Here is a 20,227-nt window from a genome sequence, read left to right as displayed (position 1 = left end):
TCCACAAGGCCTTTTTTCCTTATCTTTTATGGAAAGTTTCTTGAATAGAAGTTCTACTATAAATGCACCATGTAACCTTATTTAAGAATGTAAGATAAGATGGCAAGAGCTAAAGAAAGAATTAACTGCTCCTGTATTTTCTTCTCTTTTTGGTTGAAGATGTCAATTAATTTTTATTTTATTTTTGTGAAGAAGTCACTTTCAGCACATACTACAACTTCATTGTTTCTCTCTTATTAAGAGCTGTACATGACAATGACACAAGACTCCTTTACGTATCTGGTAATATTCCAAATGGCCCCTACCATATTCTTCTCCCGGCTTCTTCAAAGAAAATAATTCATCTCCCGCTTTTTATATTATAATAAAAAATATAATTTAAATTTTCAATATGCCGCTATATTAAAATTTTTAAAATATTATTTTACCATCTATTAAAAATTTTATCATTTAGATTTACATTAATAATAAAAAAATATTAATAATAACAAGAAGAATCAAATTCTTTTCTAAAATTGCCCTATATAATTAATAATTAATTAATTTAATAATTTAGTATGTTTTAATATAGAAATTCTCCATGAAGATTTATGATCAAAGCCATGAAATTATCGAGTATAAATTTTTTTATAGTGATATTTTATATATAAATAATTTCTACATAGTGATGAAAAATTCATACCCAAATTTGGACCGGTTATAAATAAGAATAAATTCTCTATTATAATAAGTTATAAATTTTTTAGATTTTATTTTAAAAAATATTATTACATATATTAATATTTGTATATATAACCTTAAAAATATGACCATAACACCTCCCAAGTAGATAGCCAAGGATTAGGTGTCCTCCTTCACGGAGTTTCTTTTGCTGGCTATTTCAATGTCTGTTTCTTTCATCAGAATCTAATCTCTATTTCATTCACATATAAATTTGACATTAAACTATATTTTCTTCTTTTCCTTATTTATTTATTTATTTATTTATTATTATTATTATATATTCAGGAGCGGGACTACGCTGTTGGCTTGGCTCCTTCAAAACCCTCTGCATTACAGATATGACCACTTTAAAGTGGTGCAGTATCTATGAGATTGATTAATTTAAAAACCATATAAAAGCATAATTGATGTCTTTTATTTTATAGTCTTAATGATGATCAATGTCTGCCTCTTCATATTTCCAAGATGTTTTTCAAGTTAAAGTAGTCAAGGAATTAAGATTATAGACACATAGTCAAGATCCTCTAAATTTCTAAGATTTTCTCAATCTTTCTCACTTTGTCTGAGACCGTACACTCTCCAAAATCTTGATGACCTCAGAAAGATAAACAAATAAACCTAAAAAAAGAAAACCCTTTAATTCTTAATTTCTTTAATGCAGATTGTCAAAAGTTTCTTTATTATCATCAATTCAAATATCATTTTTATCCAATGAACTTTCTTCTTTTAATCACTGGCTACTGCTTTAGAAGAAATTGTCATGGCTTTTTTTACTTTTTATAATGTTTTTATTCGTAAGATTTGGTGCCAATTATATTCAACTCTATAAATCATTCAGAGAATTGAAAGAAAGGCATTTTCTTTTTTAAATAAAAAAAAAACATAATGAAAGAAAGACAGTCAAATTTTAATGGCATTTTGAGGACAAAAAGGAGACAAAAAAGTAGGTTATGGCAGATTTTCATACAATTTGTGCAAATTCTTGGTATTTATGTTTCCTTTGAATGCTGCTGTTACAAAGTTCATACAGTTATGGGTAGCCACTCAACTTTTTTATGGAGTTCCACTAAATACAAAAGATAGAAGATGGGTTGCATCCACTTGAATTTCCAGTTGCCTTAGCCCTTCTTTTGCCCTCAATTTATGTCTCTCCGTCAGAAATTAGGAGTTAAAAAAGAAAACTCCCCTTGATTTCTATAAGCTAAAATTAAACAGCTTAATCATAAAGATTAATGTTTTTGATAAATTTCTTAGATTATTGCACTTTAAAATTTATATAAATTATATATCAAATTTTTAAAAGTAACTAGCATTCCGAAGGTAGTCAAGTTGATATCCTCACTTATAAGAAGTAAGAACATTTCGAGTTTAAATCTCTCTCTATTATTTATTAATATTGATAAAAATTTATCATATTTATAATGAATTTAAAAAATTTAATATCCTCTATTACGTAGCTTGTGGCCTTCGAGCTTCCAATAATTTATTTTAAAAAAATCTAGAAGACAGTCCACTAGAAATATAGTAATTTAGTTGACTTGAAAAATCAAATAAAATATTGCAAGAAATAAAAATATTAATGTACGTGATTAATTATGTTGTGTTCAAGATTACAATATGTCAACAGTATGATGAAAATGCTAAAAATTACATGGCATATTATTCACCCGAATATATCAAATACAATCTAAATTGGGAATTAGGGTTGCTTCTTGATAATGGGTTTTTCTAATCTGTATTTGAGTTGCATCCATGTTGTGAGCCCATATTTTAAAACAAATTGGTAAAGTTCAAATATAATGAAAAGTCTAATCTGATAAGAATTCGTAAGACAAATATGTAACATCATGTAATTATGAAACGTTATCATGGGCGGAATCAGGACGACAAGATCAATGAATTGAGTACTAAAATTGCCACCCACTCCATATATATGTATGTATGTATGTATGTCGACACTTCCAGATTCCTTACAGTACAGAAAAGCCATCTTGGCATCCATTAACTAGTAAAACAAAACAAAGAAATATAATATCATCATCTTTCTTATGGTAATTATTACAATTCCAGATAATATGTCTTCGGTGTAGGAGATGCCCTTCCTGTCAAAAACCTACGTGTATTTCTTCTTATATATATATATATATATATTTGTTTATAAAAGTAAATCACCATAAATAAAAAGTTATAAATTCGATTCTCCATTTTTATGAAAGTGTTGGCGTTAATTATTATTATATGTATTGCAATGATCGAGATATGTTATTATAATAACTTCCCTAAGTTTAATTGCTTAATGGCCAGATTTTGCGCCTAAAAAGATAATTAAGCTGTGCTACGTGAAATTCTCCATTCAATTTAATCATACTTAGCTCATGAAGAATTCATTTGAGCATTAATTTGATGATTACCGGAGTTAATTAATCCCCAAGTCGTTATCTTATTAACTATAGAAATGGAGCTGCTAAATTCTTAAATTTTGTGCACGAGTGGGAAGTGTTTATGGCGATAAAAACAGAATATGTACACACACATATAATCATTAGGTGTGGGATTCACTGACACACTGAGTTTATCCCCATTGCGTTTGCAAGTAGTTGTCAATATGGATATTTTAGTTTGAGCACAGCCTTTTTAATGTATGTTTATCTATTTATAAGTAAATTAGGGAGTGATTTTGATGTCGAAATTATCCAAAGATAAACCATGTTCTTACCTCTTGGGGAATGCAGCCAGGCAAAAATGGTCTTTTCATTCAGCAAAAAAAAAAAAAAAAAGAATAAAATAAAGAAATGACAGCAACATAAAGATTTAAAAAAGAAAGAAACACCATCATGATTCTAACTCTAAATCAGTGTGATGGGTGATCAAGGAACTGCTAATCGAGATTATAATTGGGTAAACTTCTTTTATCTTTTGGCAGGTAGTGGCCACTCGTAACAAGCTTAATATGTAGAAGATTTTGAGGGACACAGGAGAAGTTTTGATTGTACTGCTAAATGTGGACTTGTGTGCTTCTCTGGTAACTGTCAATATGTTTTTGACCAATCCTCCATTTCTGTCAATGTCGAAGAACTCACAAAAACATAACACTGGGCAATCCTCTATTAAGGCAGTGGGCTATTGAAGTTGTCCGAACAGTTGAGCCAAAGACAAAACAAAAAAGAAAAGAAAATGGTCTGATTTATCCTAGGCTCCACACTAATGATATTGTCCCATCACCATATACAAATGATGTTTATCCTAATAAAAGTTTGTAGGAGACCCACCTTCCCAAGTGCAAGAATGGCCCCCTTCTTCCCAATCCCACTAGCTTCCCATTCATCACCTTAAGAAAAGCTTCGACAGAAGGGAGGTTAGAGATGCTATTTGTGTGAAGCGAGTAGCCAAGGCGACAAAGAAAGGAAATAGTTTTCTTTTCTTTAAAAAAGATACGTAAATTCATCCCTGTAATTTATTTAATTTTTTGAGTAAAATAGTTTTTCTTGACGGATTTAAGAGCCTCCAGACGTTGAATGTAAATCAAAGGTGTGGCATATGCGTAGAGAGAGAGAGAGAGAGAGAGATGCAGATATGAAAGAGAAGAGGAAAGAAGATTTGGGTAATTCTTTTGTTTCCTGATAAAAAGAATAGAAGATTCTTTTATTCTCAATGTCACATTGCTTCACAAATGTCGAATAAAAAGTGATAGGATTGGATATTTAACAGAGCTTTTCATTTATTTTTCTATTATTATTCAAATGGGCTTTCATTTGTCTGTTCACAGAAAAGAATCAATGTTATGTATTTAAGTGAAAGAAAATATTATTATTAATTATAATAATAATGATAGTCATAGAGAAAGGTGCCAATTACATATAGGCCGGTAGCTTTAGGTCTTTCTCAGCACTTTGTGTTTCGAACTCTAATAGGTACCCTACATTTTTGGTTTTAGGTCTTAACCTATATTTAAAAATACTAGAGTTATTAATATTTTATTTTTTTTCTAAAAAGAAAAATTAATTGCTATTATTAGCCCATTTTACATATGCTTCTGTCATGTCTCCTTCCTTAATCACTTTCTGGTCAGCAAAAATGGTCCCAATAGATCTAACATGCCTATAATTATATAGTTCACAATTCTCACCCAATTTTTCAAATATCATATTATATAATATATATATATATAACTATAAGTGGACGGTAATGATGAGGATGATCAAATCGGTGATGTCAGAATTAAATACTCAAAACAAGAAGTATTAAAAATGCAAGCAAAACATTATTGTAAAATATTAAGTTTGACCACTTGAGCACATTAAAGTCCAATCGCTATCAGCTAAGAATTATTATTATTATTTATCAAATAAAACAAAATATTTTTTGCATCACTTTGACTGAAAATTAAAATAATAAAAAGAAAGGCTAAGGATAACCTTATATATTTGACGGGCAGTCAATCGATCAGAAAGGGAATATCGGCACTAAAATTGATTTACAAATTAAAATAAATTATTTAAGGAATCACCTTTTCTTTCCTCTAACATAATTAACAACGGGAATTACAGTTAAAAAGCCTTTTTAATTTTAAATTTTTTTAGATATTTTACATTTAAAAAATAAAATAAATAAATAAATATAAATTTAACAGTTATTTAAATACTTTAAATTATTTTTATCCAGTAAAATCTCTTTATAGTAATACCGTAAATAAGAATAATCTTAATACAGTGATAAACAAATTTAAGTACTAATTTAGACTAGTTATAAGTTTTTAAGTCCCGTTTTAAGAAGAAAATATTTTTCTATATAGTAATATTTGTACATATTAATTTTAAAATATATATATTATGTTATATTTTATCTTATTATAGTATTATTTTGTCTTATCAATCTTATTTGTATAATATGACAAGGTATTTAAATATCATATCTTTGATTTCCATTATTGCACCAATAAGATTAAGTACTAAATTTAAAAAAAGAATATTAATACTTAAACTTCCATTAAATTATAACCTCCTCATAATTATAAATTTTATTTGATTTCAAATATATGATTATTTTATATATGAATATAAGTTGAATCTACAAAACACCAATAAAATTCTATATTTGAGATAAATATATGTTAATTTTTTGATCGAATATGTAGAAGTTAGATTATATATAAATTTTAAAATTGATAATTAATATTAAGCCATTCATCAAAGTAAACTTTAATTTTAACGAGCAAGTCAAATAAAATTGTTGACATAGTAAAAAATTAATAATTTTCTAATTCAAATTTCAATACAAAGGGTCAAAAATGTTGATATGGTAAAAAATTAAAGGCTTTTAAGTAATTTGGTTAATGTCCTCCCGAAGCAAAAATGCATTCTATACGCAGACTGCAATAACTCATAGTTGACCCTTTGAGTGGGGCTTTCCAACTTTTTCTTTAAAAGCAAAGCAAAGCAAAGCCCAGACAGACACACCAAAACACTCTCTCTCTTTGAATTTCACCAAACATCAAACACAAAAACCTCTCTTCTCAAGAACCAGACACAAAGAACCTTAGTAAACTATAACCCAAAACCTCCCTTTTTTTTCTTTTTTTTTCCTTGTTTCTTTTCCCTCCATCTCTGTGCTGCAATAACTACACCTCTCTGCACTATCCTCTTAACATTGATATCTAAAAGCAGCAGAACCTGTTTCTTCTCTTTCTTTTCTGTCTCTCTTATTCTAAATGTCCAAAACCTCTATTTCTTAGTACTCTTGATTATGGAAGAGACTAGAGAATCCAATGCTAACAAGAAATGCACCAGCAAGCCTAGAACACTTAGAGGTAGAACTACTACGCATAAGCATCAGTATCAATATCAGTACCAATATCAGTATCAGCATCACTTCCTTCAATACTCCAACCAGTTTGGTTTCTTTAATCACAGCAGCAACCTCTACCCAAGTTACTATCCAGCTCTTCTTCCTCTTCCTCCTCCAATACCTCTTCAACTTGCTTTAAATCCTCCTTTCCCTCAAAACCATAGCTTTGGATCAAAAACCCATTTCCAGAAACCTTCATGTAAGCTAAATAATCCTCCTCGCCCCACCTCTTCTGCTACCCCGGAACCTCTTCTTGCAATTTCATCAGGTAAAAGCATACACTTCTAACAACCTTTCTGCTTTGTTCTTGTTGTTCTTTTCTTCTTTTAATACAATCTTATCTTCTTCTTTTTTTCCATTGCATGTGTATTCTCTCGAAGTTCATGTATGGTTTTTGTGTAAATATTCTTGATAAAGAATGCTTCTTCTTTTTCTTTTTTTCTTTTTTCTTTTGAGTTGTTGGGTAGTTTAGAAATAGAACTTATTCTTACTGTAATTCCTCCAATATCTTCCTTTTCTTTGGTTTTAGTTATTGCACGTAGTTGTAATCTAATGTTTAACTGTGGATTCATGTGCAATGGAAAGACTATATTTTTTATTTTTCAAAATGGAGAAGCCATAGAATGGGGAGAATCTAAATACGAGAACTGATCCTATTTTTGCTGCCACTTTAATGCATAAACCTGAATACTATAAATTCTGTTGAAGCTCCAGTTTAACCATTGATATATGATTTAGAATAAGACGAACCATATTCTGAATTTGCTGCTTCGAAATAAATTTTTTAAAATAAAAAGAAAAGGGAGGAAGATTTTAAAGGAGATGAGAAAGTTTAATCGCAATGACTTGCTTGTTTTTCTCTTCATTTTTAACCAGCTCCAGAGCGGCTGCAACCAAGAAAGAGTCTGCCTTTGAAAAGAAATGACAGAAGGAAAGGCGTGGGTTCCACTACACAAGCACTGGTAGTTGCAAGGAGACCAGATTCAGGTGGTGTGGAAGGACCAGTTATCACTCTCCTCGCCAACCATTTTCTTGTCCAATTCAATCCCTCACAGAAAATTTTCCACTACAATGTGGAAATTTCTCCCAATCCTTCCAGGGAAGTTGCCAGGATGATCAAACAAAAACTGGTAGATGAAAATTCAGCTGTGCTTTCTGGTGCTTTTCCGGCCTATGATGGCCGAAAGAATCTTTACAGCCCAGTTGAATTCCAAAATGATAGGTTCGAAGTCTACATTAGCCTCCCAATCCCAACTAGCAAATCATCATTGCCTCTTGGGGAACTTAATGACTTTCAGGAGAAGCATCAACAGCTCAAACTATTTAGACTTAATGTCAAACTTGTATCAAAATTGGATGGGAAAGAGCTGGCTAGCTACTTGAGCAAGGAAAGTGATGACTGGATTCCACTTCCTCAGGATTATTTACATGCTTTGGATGTTGTATTAAGAGAAAGCCCCATGGAGAAATGTATACCTGTAGGGAGATCATTCTATTCAAGTTCAATGGGAGGAACTAAAGAAATTGGAGGAGGGGCTGTTGGATTGAGAGGATTCTTTCAAAGTCTTAGACCTACACAGCAAGGACTAGCTCTCAATGTAGACTTCTCTGTGACTGCTTTTCATGAAAGTATCGGTGTGATAGCCTACCTGCAAAAGCGTCTTGAGTTTCTTTGGGACCTTCCTCAAAACAAAAGGAGGAGTTTGATTGGTGAAGAAAGGAAAGAAGTAGAGAAAGCCTTAAAGAACATCAGGGTCTTCGTTTGTCACAGAGAAACTGTTCAGCGATACCGGGTTTATGGCCTAACTGAACAAGCTACAGAAAATCTTTGGTTTGCCGACAGAGATGGGAAGAACCTGAGGCTACTGAGTTATTTCAAGGATCACTACAACTATGATATAAAATTTAGGAACTTGCCATGCTTGCAAATTAGTAGAAGCAAACCATGTTATCTTCCCATGGAACTTTGTATGATCTGTGAAGGCCAGAAGTTTCTTGGGAAGCTCTCAGATGATCAGACAGCAAGAATACTTAAGATGGGCTGCCAAAGACCAAAAGAACGAAAAGCCATAATAAATGAAGTCATGAGAGGATCTGTTGGTCCAACAAGGTGATTTCTGCGCTTGGGAACATTTTTCTAGTATTTTCTTGAAAGTTCATTCCAATTAGTATTTTAACTGCCTTTTCTATCATATTATTTGACTTCATTGAATTGATTCTAATTGTTTAAACCTCTTGCTTGACAGTGGCAACAAGGACAGAGAGTTCAAACTCCATGTTTCAAGAGAAATGACAAAATTAAAGGGGAGAATCCTACAACCTCCAAAACTCAGACTTGGTAATGGTGGCTCCAAAAGAGATCTAATTCCATCTCGCCATGATCGACAGTGGAATCTTCTAGATAGCCATGTCTTGGAAGGAACTAGAATCGAGAGGTGGGCACTGATGAGTTTTGGAGGCACCCCTGAACAGAAGTCCAACATTCCAAAATTCATAAACCAGCTATCTCAAAGATGTGAACAGTTAGGTATCTTTCTTAACAAAAACACAATAATTAGCCCTCAATATGAACCAACGCAAGTGCTTAATAATGTCTCCCTTCTGGAATCCAAACTCAAGAAAATCCACAAAGCTGCCTCAAACAATCTCCAGCTGCTTATATGTATAATGGAGAAGAGACACAAAGGATATGCAGATTTGAAGCGAATAGCAGAGACAAGTGTTGGCGTTGTAAGCCAGTGCTGCTTATTTCCAAATCTTGGGAAGTTGAGTTCACAATTTCTGGCTAATTTGGCTCTGAAGATCAATGCCAAAGTTGGAGGATGCACAGTTGCTTTGTTCAATTCGCTACCCTCACAGATTCCACGCCTTCTTCATTCTGATGACCCTGTGATCTTTATGGGAGCTGATGTTACTCATCCTCACCCTCTTGATGACTTCAGTCCATCTGTTGCTGCTGTTGTTGGGAGCATGAACTGGCCGGCAGCAAACAAGTATGCCTCGAGGATGAGGTCACAAACTCATCGACAAGAAATTATCCAGGACCTTGGTGCAATGGTGAAAGAATTGCTAGATGATTTTTTCCAAGAAGTTGGCAAACTTCCCAAGCGGATAATATTCTTTAGAGATGGAGTAAGTGAAACCCAGTTTCATAAGGTTCTTCAAGAGGAGTTGCAAGCGATTAGAGAAGCTTGTTCTAGATTTCCTGGTTATAGACCTCCCATTACTTTTGCAGTAGTCCAAAAGAGGCATCACACTAGGTTGTTTCCTTGCGAAACTGATCTAGCTTCAATTCAGAACCAGTTCTACGATGAAAATATACCGCCAGGGACAGTTGTGGATACCGTGATTACTCATCCAAAGGAATTCGATTTCTATCTATGCAGCCATTGGGGGGTGAAAGGAACAAGTAGACCAACTCATTACCATGTCTTATGGGATGAGAACCAATTCACTTCTGATGAATTACAGAAGTTGGTTTACAATCTGTGCTATACATTCGTAAGGTGCACCAAGCCAGTTTCTTTAGTCCCTCCTGCTTACTATGCTCACTTGGCTGCATACAGGGGTAGACTTTACCTTGAGCGATCCGAGTCCATGACTTCCGCGAGAAATGCTTCTGCAGTCTCAAGAGCTGCACCGCCAAAGGCAACACCTCTACCAAAACTCAGTGAGAATGTAAAGAATCTTATGTTTTACTGCTGATTTAATTTTCTTGCATTGTCTTTGTATATTGTCATTCGTCAATGATATCTTAAACAGTAACAGATGTACTTATTTCTTGATAAAGGCCTCTATCACCTTAGCTAGTCAAATTTATCAGAATTACCTTAGATAGGCGAATCCTGAAATTAATTGCTGTATTTGATAGTGACACTAACACGCCTTAGAAATACTGCGAACCTTATAGTTAAAAAAGAAACAAGACTTTCAGTTGTTTTGTAAATGTCTATGTCCTTGCCTAACAGAGAATTTCTTGCTTTCTTTTATACCATTTCATTTCAACCTCTGATTTTCCCACCCAAAGATTTTATTTACATAATCCATATCTACAACTGCAAGTAAATTCATAGTGCAATAGTTAATAAATTCTACTGCATCTCATATATACATATATAGCATATGTTCAAAACAAAGATATATTTATGCAGCAGTAATATTATACTTCTGTATTTGTCTGTAAGTGTGACAATCATTGATCATCCGTCTCATTACACCCATACAACAAGAAATACCCAAAATTTATACAAACAGAAATTATAATTATAATTCTTTTAGGAAATAAAGGGATGAAGAAGACAGAAAGAAAAAGGGCTAAAAAGAAAGAGGAGAGATATTTTTCCTGTATTTTGTTTTCTGAACAGGAAAGGAGAGCAGAGCAGATATGGGTTTGAGGCACAAAGGAGCAAGGAAAAAAGTAATTAGTGTCTGTCAGTTTAGTTTTTAAATATGGCTATTTCCCATGCAAGCGTCAGCACAAAGAATGGCAGAGGGTGCACAGAAGAAGAGAAATAAAGAAAGAAACAAAAACAAGAATTGGAAAAGGTAAAAAGGAAGCTGTAGGACCCTCAAAAGAGAAGAAAAAGAAGGTGGATTTATAGAAATAATAATAGGACATGGCAAAACCAGCTCAGTGAATGGCAGTGCCAGCCCAATCCCAAATGAATGGAAGAGAGAATATGTACAGTACAGTAGTAGGCAGTAGCTACAGCAGAAAAAGAGAAGGAGAAATGAACAAAATAAAAGCCAAGAAAAAGATAGGATTAATAATAAACTAAAAGCCAATTCCACTCTGACTTTCGACTTCCTCTTTTGTCTCTTCATCACCTCTTTCTCCTTTTCTAGCTCTTGTTCGCATCATTGTTTCTATTTTTTCTTCAACATTTGCGTTTGTTTGCAGCAGTCTGTATGACAAAAACTTTCAAGTACTGCACGGTTGTTTATAGGAAGAGACACTTGAGTAGACGTGGGCTTTCACTGTGCACTGGATTAGGCTTCAACTCATTGATTACCTTCACACTTCCTATGCTATTAAGTGGTTTTAATTTCTTTCTCCACAATCTTTCCTCATCCACAAGGTTTTTTTTTTTTTTTTTTTAAACGCTTAATTGTCTGACAAAAGAAAATATCATGTATTAATATAGTACATAGTATAAGATTTATAGAATTAAACTATAAACTAAAATATTTATATGAAATTTAATATTTCGGGTGAAATTCACATTTAAAAATATTGACATTACATTTTTCTTTCAATGCTTTCCACGACCAAAAAGATCGCAAATATAAAACTACATATATCTTTTTAGAAAATTAAGTCTACCTTTTAAATACACAATAGCCCTTTACAATTTAATTAAAATTTATTAATCTTTTAATTAGATTTTTAAATAAGATGGATAAATTATTGATATAGTTAAAACTCATGGAGGATCAAACTAATCTAATGTTATTTTTTTTTTCTTGATTTTGTACTCTTGGTTCTATAACCTTAATTTTTGACATGCTAATATTCATATTCCAACTATATTTTGCAAGGGACTCTAAATTTTATTTTTATTCATGAGAATAAACTTTTTCATTATATTATACTTCATCAAATTTTGAATTTAATATTTTTAAAATTTTTTAGAATGCTAAATTCTAATTTTACTTTAATTCTATTAATTTATTTTATGTTGGAAAACTATTTTAATCCTAAAAAATTGTATGTTTTTATTGGTAATAATGTGAGGATAAAAAATAAACTAATATTATAATTTACGTTATTGTTAATCTCAAATTTCTTAGCTCTGAGGATAGTATTACGATGATGGAACTTTTGTCACAGTGAAAGAAAATTGGTATAGTCAAAACTAGCAAAGATTGTTATCACTGGCCATCTCTTCTATTTTTTTGCCAAAAGAAATATCTTTAGATTCCTGTTGTCGGTGGAGGAACACTCCTATGCAAATCCTGAGGAGATCAAATACATAACAACAACACTGGAAGAATCATCCTATCAAACAAAGACCTGCTTATCATATTCCATTTTAATGGTCCCATCCATCTAACCATCATTTCTGTCTTTTCACAATCAATTCCTAGTCCAATCTCTATCTCATCTTAATACTTGTCAATTCAATCTTTCTTTTTTACCTTGATTTGATAGGATAGATCGAATCATCCCTCAGCTTAACCCTCCCTCCCTAGTAGGGTGCTATTGGGTAGACCACCAAAATAAAATAGATGGTCAGATAAGGACCACTGAAGCAAATTGGACAAGTTCTTGTGATGGGTGTGTAAGAACTTTGGTTTCCGTTTTATGTGCTGTCCAATTCTAAAGTTACATCAGGTGACTTGAGGGCTGAGACATCTAATCCAACAATCCTCTGTTTCATCAGGGAGGAATCAAATTCGAAGGAAAAGCATCAGAGGCAGCCTTACCTTTATGAGCTTTCACTTCATCAAAGATACCATGCCAATGCTTCTCCAGGCTTCTCCAGGTATATATAGCCTCCTTCCTTAAGCTGGGTATCTTTCGAGCTACTGCTGCAGAACAAGTATTTGCTTGGGTTCATGAAGTCAAAAGCGAGCCTACCCGATTCCAGTTGGGCCTTAAATCTAATGCTCAATGCTGTGTCGGATTCACATTTCAATTGGGCTAATTTCAAAATGGGTAGTTTTGCACAATGAACTATGACCTGATCTTCCCGTCAGATAATACCTGTATCTAAGAGTTATCAACTTCACATTCAAAAAGGAACAGTACTTCAAAATGTCATAGAATCCAGATGCATATATGTGAAGCTATACTCCTTTACATCAAGCATTTCAATTTACTTTCTCAGCCATCTCTTCCCCGTGAGAAATGAAGGCTATTGAATAAAGGGAAGTAATTATGGCATACATTTTTATAGAAGTTAAAATACCCGCCCTGGTAAAGATTTCTCAGCTGGAAGCTGGAGCAACTCCCGGATTCCTTCACAAACCTGCATGTAACCAACATAATACATGGCCTTATTTAATGGAATAGCACAGTTAATATTATTCTATATGGAAGTCCGTAAGCAACCAAGCAAAGCCTCTATGTTTGAGAAAGATAATACATCCTGGCCCAGGAATTAAATAAAATTAGCTTTAGGAGCATGTTATATCTCAAACTGAAGTGCAAGAAAGACACTTGAATGTGTGGAATGTGGACAGAACATGGGAAAACAAAAGGTCAACAATATACCAGCTTGATTTGTGCTTTAATTGATGCGATTTGGCGAGTATATTCTTCTATTTGCCTGCAAATACGATTCAGAGATTTGGTAATATAAAAAGCATCTAACATACACAAGGAAGTAGTGAATCAGGAAGACTAATAATGCACCATAGAAGAAGAAACTGAAAGTAAGACCGAAGAGCATTCAACATGAACCCAGCATCACATACCCACTGTATTAAATTAAAGTTGCTGATACTCGCTCCATACCAGGAGAAATATGTTAAAAGGTCTCATGATTAGACGTTGTCTGGCGGTATCTGAAAGGCTTGCCGAAGGACTAACCACTAAATGGATCAAGGGTACATTTTGCTCAATCAGCGTAATGGTGCAAGGGGTTAGCCAAAGAGATTGCACCTCAGACTGGAGAAAGTTGTTGAAACTAAGAAAATCGCAAGAATCCCAATTCATCATTAATTGGTAAAGCTGCATAGATATATTGTGGTTGAACTATTGATATTTCCAAGGACCTCTACTTTTGGCGGTCTATGAAGGAGAACCAGATCAAATATTAATAATGATACTGCAAAACATGGAACATCCTTTATTTTCCTGTTCTGCAGTTAAACTGGTGCAGTAGAGTTTGCTACTAAATATCAAGTGGTTGAACGGCAAGGAAGGTACAGAGCGTCCCATTTAAAGCAAAATGCAGATTGTCGGTATACCTAAGTTTCAACTAAATGGAAACCAGCTTGACTGATAAACTGGAAGAAGATGAGGTGTTGATGTCTTAGCTGCTGGTTCTAAATCTTGGCAAGCCCATGTAAACAACTGCTGGTTAGAATAGAATGTTTATGTTCCTTCTCCTAAACTGCAGATCTTTTTCTAATTTCTTTTTTATTTTATCAATGAATTCTCTTTACTTTTAGCCTAGGACCCCAGGCTAGTCATTCTGTTGCTCATTTAACCGGTTGCTTTACTTCAGAATCTAGATTTCTTGTCATATTCAGTAAATTAACTGTCTCCATTGATGGCTGAAAAGTAACTCAGTTTATCCAGATAATAAAATTAATCATGCCGAAGATTAACCAGCAAGCACCCAAATCCTCACGCAAAACAGCACTTGCATAGTGGCGTTATGAGGAAAGATGGTAGTCCAACATGCACCAAAGAATTCATCATGATTAACTTTAACCAATTATCTGACAGAACCGTGTAAAGAAAAGTGAAAGATTGGTCATAAAATCCTTTGCCGGTGAACATGCTCTTTAGCTGGCCATTTATAACAGAGAAGAATAATCTACGCACGCACCAACTTTTGCTCCCTGTCTATTTCAGATAACAGAATAAGCACTGTTCTTATAAATTGAGATCTCCAATGTTTGTATGCAGAATTTAATTCCATATAATATGATAGGTATAGCCATGGACCTCACAATTAAGCAAATATAATTTCGGGCGCAACATTTCTATGTGCCCGTTAAGCATTTAATACATAATAATCCATATAGCTGACTATAACTAGCTTGGGACTGAGCCTTAGTTTAGTGACTTTTTGATAAATAAATAGCATTGGCCAAACACAATAGCAAGTATCATAAAGTAGATATATGATGAAATGTAAATCCCTCAAGAATGAGCTACTTATAGAACCCAACACATTTCTAGGTTGACATTAATTGTACCACATCATCTTTATATTATTTAGGCCAACGCAACCTCTTTCATTGAGATGCGTGCACCAACATAGAGTTTACACAATACCATCTTGGTTAACCAGAGAGAAATTACATACCTCGCTATTTTTTCCTCCCTTAATGATATGTAATTCAATGCTTCAGCCCATGTAAACTCTACATGGAATCCTAGTCCAATGTCCACAAATACGCGCTGTGTGTCTGGGCTGAATTTTTGAAGGAAAAAGAAAATAGCCTACTAAAATACCCACATACATATATCTAAATATAACTAGAAAAATAAGATTATTTGAAGGTAATAGAGCTTACACATCAGCTTGCATGTACACTTCAGAGCCAAGGTTAACCAGTGTCCTAAGACTGGTTACACTATTATTCTCTAAGTTCTCTATGTTCCTTCGCAAGTCCGAGCTAATAAATAGAGAGTCAAGTAAAAAGAGCTGATGCAATCAAGGATCAAAAATCTTAGAAAATCTAAGCTATACAATCTCATTATATATAAGAAAGGATACAAAACTTTCTGTTCTTCAAAGACCTTGTCCCTGTACAAAATTGTAGAAAATAAGAAGTAATTAATAAGCATTTAGCATTGATAAAGAAAATATAGCTCTCATTAAAACAAGAACCGAAATACCTTTGGGCAATAGCTCGAACAAGATCAGGTTTCAAGCGGCGGTCAACAAATTCTTCAAATTTCTGTATTTTATCTTGACGGTAGCTTTCCATTTTCAGTCTCCCTATCAAACAGACTCAGCGCTCAGTTAGTTTAGACATTCTGTCAAGCACTTTAACCGCACAAAACATAACTCAGAAGAGATTGAGAACACAAAAATATAATAACAAGGAAAAAAAGGTATATGCTCGGTTTCAGTTTCTTTCTTTTAAAGCCCCCCGCCCCTAGAAAGAAGACGAAGAAGAAGAAGAAGAAGAAGAAGAAAATAAAAACTCACGCACTAGAAGGATTTGGCAAAGGAAAGAGAAGGGCTCTCGCAACTTAATCTTTTTTATGCTTATATAAGTCGATTTGGCGCTTAAATATTGTTTCCAAGTCAATCAGACTCCTGTACTTGCATCAATTCTTCACGAATAAATTATTACTAAAACCCCTCAAACGTCAATGGAAATTCATTAAGCCCCCCTATTTCTTTTCTTTTTTTAAATAAAATTATACGTTCTAGATTTTGATTTATTAATTAAAAAATTTCTTTCTCTAGAATGAAGATAACATTTCAAAAAACTATTCCCAAGCTACGATATTATTTCTCCTTCGGATATAATTATCAGATAAATATAACAATTTTTTTAAAAATAAATATTTAATCTTAAAAAAGTCAACAAAATCAAATTAAACGATTTTAATAATATTTTTCTAGAGATATGTTTTATATAACTTTATATTTTATAATTAATATATTAAAATTTCAGTAAATTTATAATTATCATTTTAAAATTAAATAGAATTTACATTGTAAATAAAATGTACGAGTAACTTTTATTAACACAAGTAATAATATTATTTTGTGAAAGTCACTTGAAAATTTATTTGAAGTTTTATTTCATTTACAAAATTTGCAAAACTTTTAATAACTTAATTGTATATTTATAAAGTTAAATCAATTACTTCTCCCAGGAAAAAATTAATAAAAATATGTGATTTTATTTTTATTGTTAAAAGATCTGCCACTTCAAATTTATCTTGCTTATTAAACAAATATAAATTACTTATTTATTTACTAAATGCTTATCATAATTTTTTATATACAATACAATTTATTATGTTATTTATTAACAAAAATAAAGAAAATATTTTAATTTTATTTTAGGACATTCATATTATTAATTAAAGGGGAAGTAAAGTCATATATAAGGCTAATTTTGAAATATTACAAAATTTCCCACAGGATAATTTTTAAATTAATATAATAAAATTTAAAATAATATATATAATATAACGGAGGATGCCCAGTGAATTTTCGATAACCTAAAAGAATTTTAACGATTTATTTAGTTTTCTTATCAAGGCTGTTAATGCTTCTGAAGTAACTTGGTTGCTACATTCAAAAGCCAAGCTAAAACTAAAAAGGACTGATCTAACAGCGAAAAGTGCTCCGGATACACCCCATCTTTTAAAGATCTGATCTTCTTGAACTCTATTTGTAGGCTCAAACAAAAATGTTTGGTCGTGCAATGAGATATCTAGCAACAGGAATAAAGAAAAATATTTGAATAGAGGAACTCGTGAACATCTGACGCTCTTAAAAGTATAAACATCGATGGTGGCATGTTATTTAATTGGATCGTTCCTTGGTGTCAGTAGTATGGCCGATGAAGCTTTTATCTAGTTAATATTCAACTCTTAGTTAGTCAGCTAGCTTATTTGGTTACTTTACCTGGAGATAAATGTAATTCGGCATCGTCACTGTCACCTTCTACTCCTAAATATTTAAATTTTCAAATTTAGAATTAATAAAAGAAATAAAGAAAGATTGGATGGCTCACTGATAACTGATAAGCTGTTGTGCAGGAAAGGCTTCAAATTCATCATCCAAACTTCTTAATCAAATGTTGATACCAAATGGAAACTGTAGCAATACAGAAAAGAAAAGGTGACTGTAACATATGCCTAGAGGATAACACTTCTCAAGCAACACATTCGAAAGCCAAAGAAAAATCCTGAAGATTGCATGACAATAAAATTCCAATCTAAACAGATGGTAAATAGTTGATCAACTGGCATTTCCAACAATTTCTTAGTTACAATACAATGCCCCTGAATCCTAATCCTTGGGGAAAAAGATCTCATCAATTCAATTAATCACACCTAGCTCTAATTACAATCCAATATCAACCTGTTGATGACATTATTAAGCAGTCATTAAACATTCAGGATAAAGTCCAACATTTGGACACTATGCAGAAGAAAGAGGAATAATTATCTGAAAAACACAGAAAAAATCCATCCAATATGAATAAATAAATAAATAAATAAATAACAGTTAATTTAAGTTTCAAAATTTTACCTTCAAGGATTACCATTTTCTACATCAATTTTTACTATACTTCATAGTTCATATACCTTTTTGTTTTTATTTCTCTTCCTGTAGGAAACTAGAGACGCGAAATGCAACCTTTGCATTTGAGTGACATTTTCTATTGAAGATCAGACAGTAACCTGATGTTTTCAATAATCACGAGCCTTTCAATGCAAATGGTTCCGGAGTTTCCATCTTTGTTGCTCGTTAGTGGTGAGAAAATGCAGCTAGCAATGCAAATTTTCTCATAGCTGCTGCCACCTTCGTCACCGAAGAAAATTTTCAGAATGGTAATCAATTTACAGAATATGTTATTGAACACCCACTGATTCATCAGAAATACTGATTGTTTCTAAAATTGATTGTGATTCAGCATCAGAGGCTTCTGTCCTATAAGATCTACAACTGAAGTAGAATATTGCACTCATCATCAGATCAATAAGCACTACAAAGGAATACATAATCACCAAAAGTGGACCTTCCCAAATCCTCGAAGATCCATCTCCATAACTCAATGTTTTCACCCTATGCTCAAACAACCCTTCCACAAAAGCCAACCCAATTGTTGATCCAAGATATATGAGAAGACCGACCTGCGTCTGTCCCCTAATCAAAATACTGGATCGAAGCAAAGCCTGTGGCCCTGAAACATCCTCCAATACAGAGATCACTATAGCAATGTTGCAAATAACAATTGCATTGGCGAAAACAACTGAGAATACTAAACCCACCAATATTCCAGCATACAAATTTAACGCAGGTGGAAACCCGATTACGGAAAGCAAACTACAAATAGCCAAGAGAAGAACACAGAAAAGAGTAATGCAGCCAACAATCATCATACATGCCCACCAGTATGTTGAGACAACCCTTCTCCAGATTTTACTCATAATCCCTATAAACTTCGAAACATCTATATTCTGCCTAGAATAAGTGCAATCTACAGAGTAAACTACAGCAGCTTTCGACAACAAAGACAATGTGATAAACAAAGGGAAGTACATTGCTGAAGCAATAGCCATCTCGGACAAATGGTGACAAGACTGTTTGACAAAAGGCCTCAATGGGAGTCCACTAGACTTTGCAACCAACAAAAGCCTAATGGTAAGTCTTTTCACAATAGACTGATCAACAAACACATTTGACAAAACAATGGCAGATACTGGACAAATAAGCAATGCAGCAATTATCATAAACGATGAGGAATTGCACCGAAGAATCCTCACAGTTTCTCTCAAGATCTCCAATGCATTCATTGAATGAAATTGATGATTATTATGCCCATCATTATCATCGTACAATCCTAGCTCAAAACTCTGTACCTGGGCATCCGAAGATCCTTCCTTTTGGAACTGATCCAAGCTCAAGCTCCTCCTTGAAGGAGCAACACCAGAAACTTCCATTTTATCTATGTCTTTATATAAATTCAAGAAAGACAATAGTAATCAAGAAGGTATACACATAATCAGATTTGAATTATCTAAACCAGGTTATGTAACTGAATAACCAAGAATCAAGAATGCAGATTGTTCAAGAAATGACAGAATTAGATCTGAAAATGAGAAGAAAACAAAAAGAAGGAAAGAAAGACCTGGTTGTTACCAAAAGGGTAAACTGGGTGCAGCAAGATTTAAAGAACAAAATCTGTAAGCAAAATGATTGTCTGGATTTGAAAGGCAAAAGATTTGAGAGTGCTGTAGAGTCGGTGGATTCTTGGCGTGTATGGAATCGCAGGCGTTGTA

The 20,227-nt window shown here is 33.0% G+C and overlaps 3 protein-coding genes across 7 annotated transcripts; 1 reads left to right on the top strand and 2 right to left on the bottom strand.

Annotated features, from left to right (window-relative positions):
• The first annotated feature begins 6,152 nt into the window (after positions 1-6,152).
• On the top strand, positions 6,153-10,400 carry LOC8281858 (protein argonaute 7). The gene is made up of 3 exons (XM_002522444.4): positions 6,153-6,835; positions 7,444-8,677; positions 8,814-10,400. The coding sequence occupies exons 1-3, from the start codon at positions 6,466-6,468 to the stop codon at positions 10,270-10,272; spliced, it is 3,063 nt and encodes a 1,020-aa protein (XP_002522490.2). The 5' UTR covers positions 6,153-6,465; the 3' UTR covers positions 10,273-10,400.
• Positions 10,401-13,325: 2,925 nt separating this feature from the next.
• On the bottom strand, positions 13,326-20,215 carry LOC8281859 (protein UXT homolog). Of its 4 annotated transcripts, none has more exons than XM_015721336.3 (8): positions 20,077-20,215; positions 17,953-18,035; positions 16,088-16,190; positions 15,966-15,995; positions 15,763-15,864; positions 15,552-15,659; positions 13,784-13,838; positions 13,326-13,538 (listed from the first exon to the last, which is right to left on the bottom strand). In XM_015721336.3, exons 2-8 carry the CDS (start codon positions 17,996-17,998, stop codon positions 13,470-13,472), a joined length of 513 nt encoding a protein of 170 aa, XP_015576822.1. In that variant the 5' UTR covers positions 17,999-18,035; positions 20,077-20,215; the 3' UTR covers positions 13,326-13,469. The 4 variants fall into 4 exon arrangements, with proteins under 4 accessions (XP_015576822.1, XP_048229825.1, XP_015576826.1 ...); XM_048373868.1 differs by lacking the exon at positions 20,077-20,215 and adding an exon at positions 18,530-18,662; XM_015721340.3 differs by lacking the exons at positions 17,953-18,035; positions 20,077-20,215 and adding an exon at positions 16,408-16,606.
• Positions 18,117-20,227, bottom strand: LOC8281860. Of its 2 annotated transcripts, none has more exons than XM_002522446.4 (2): positions 20,088-20,227; positions 18,117-19,899 (listed from the first exon to the last, which is right to left on the bottom strand). In XM_002522446.4, exon 2 carries the CDS (start codon positions 19,886-19,888, stop codon positions 18,797-18,799), a length of 1,092 nt encoding a protein of 363 aa, XP_002522492.2. In that variant the 5' UTR covers positions 19,889-19,899; positions 20,088-20,227; the 3' UTR covers positions 18,117-18,796. The 2 variants fall into 2 exon arrangements, with proteins under 2 accessions (XP_002522492.2, XP_048229817.1); XM_048373860.1 differs by having other exon boundaries at positions 20,077-20,201.

This window comes from Ricinus communis, chromosome 1 (genome assembly GCF_019578655.1).
Source record: "Ricinus communis isolate WT05 ecotype wild-type chromosome 1, ASM1957865v1, whole genome shotgun sequence".
Taxonomy (NCBI): domain Eukaryota; kingdom Viridiplantae; phylum Streptophyta; class Magnoliopsida; order Malpighiales; family Euphorbiaceae; genus Ricinus; species Ricinus communis.
The sequence above is the reverse complement of the archived record's forward strand: the minus strand, read 5'-3'. Positions and strand labels throughout refer to the sequence as shown.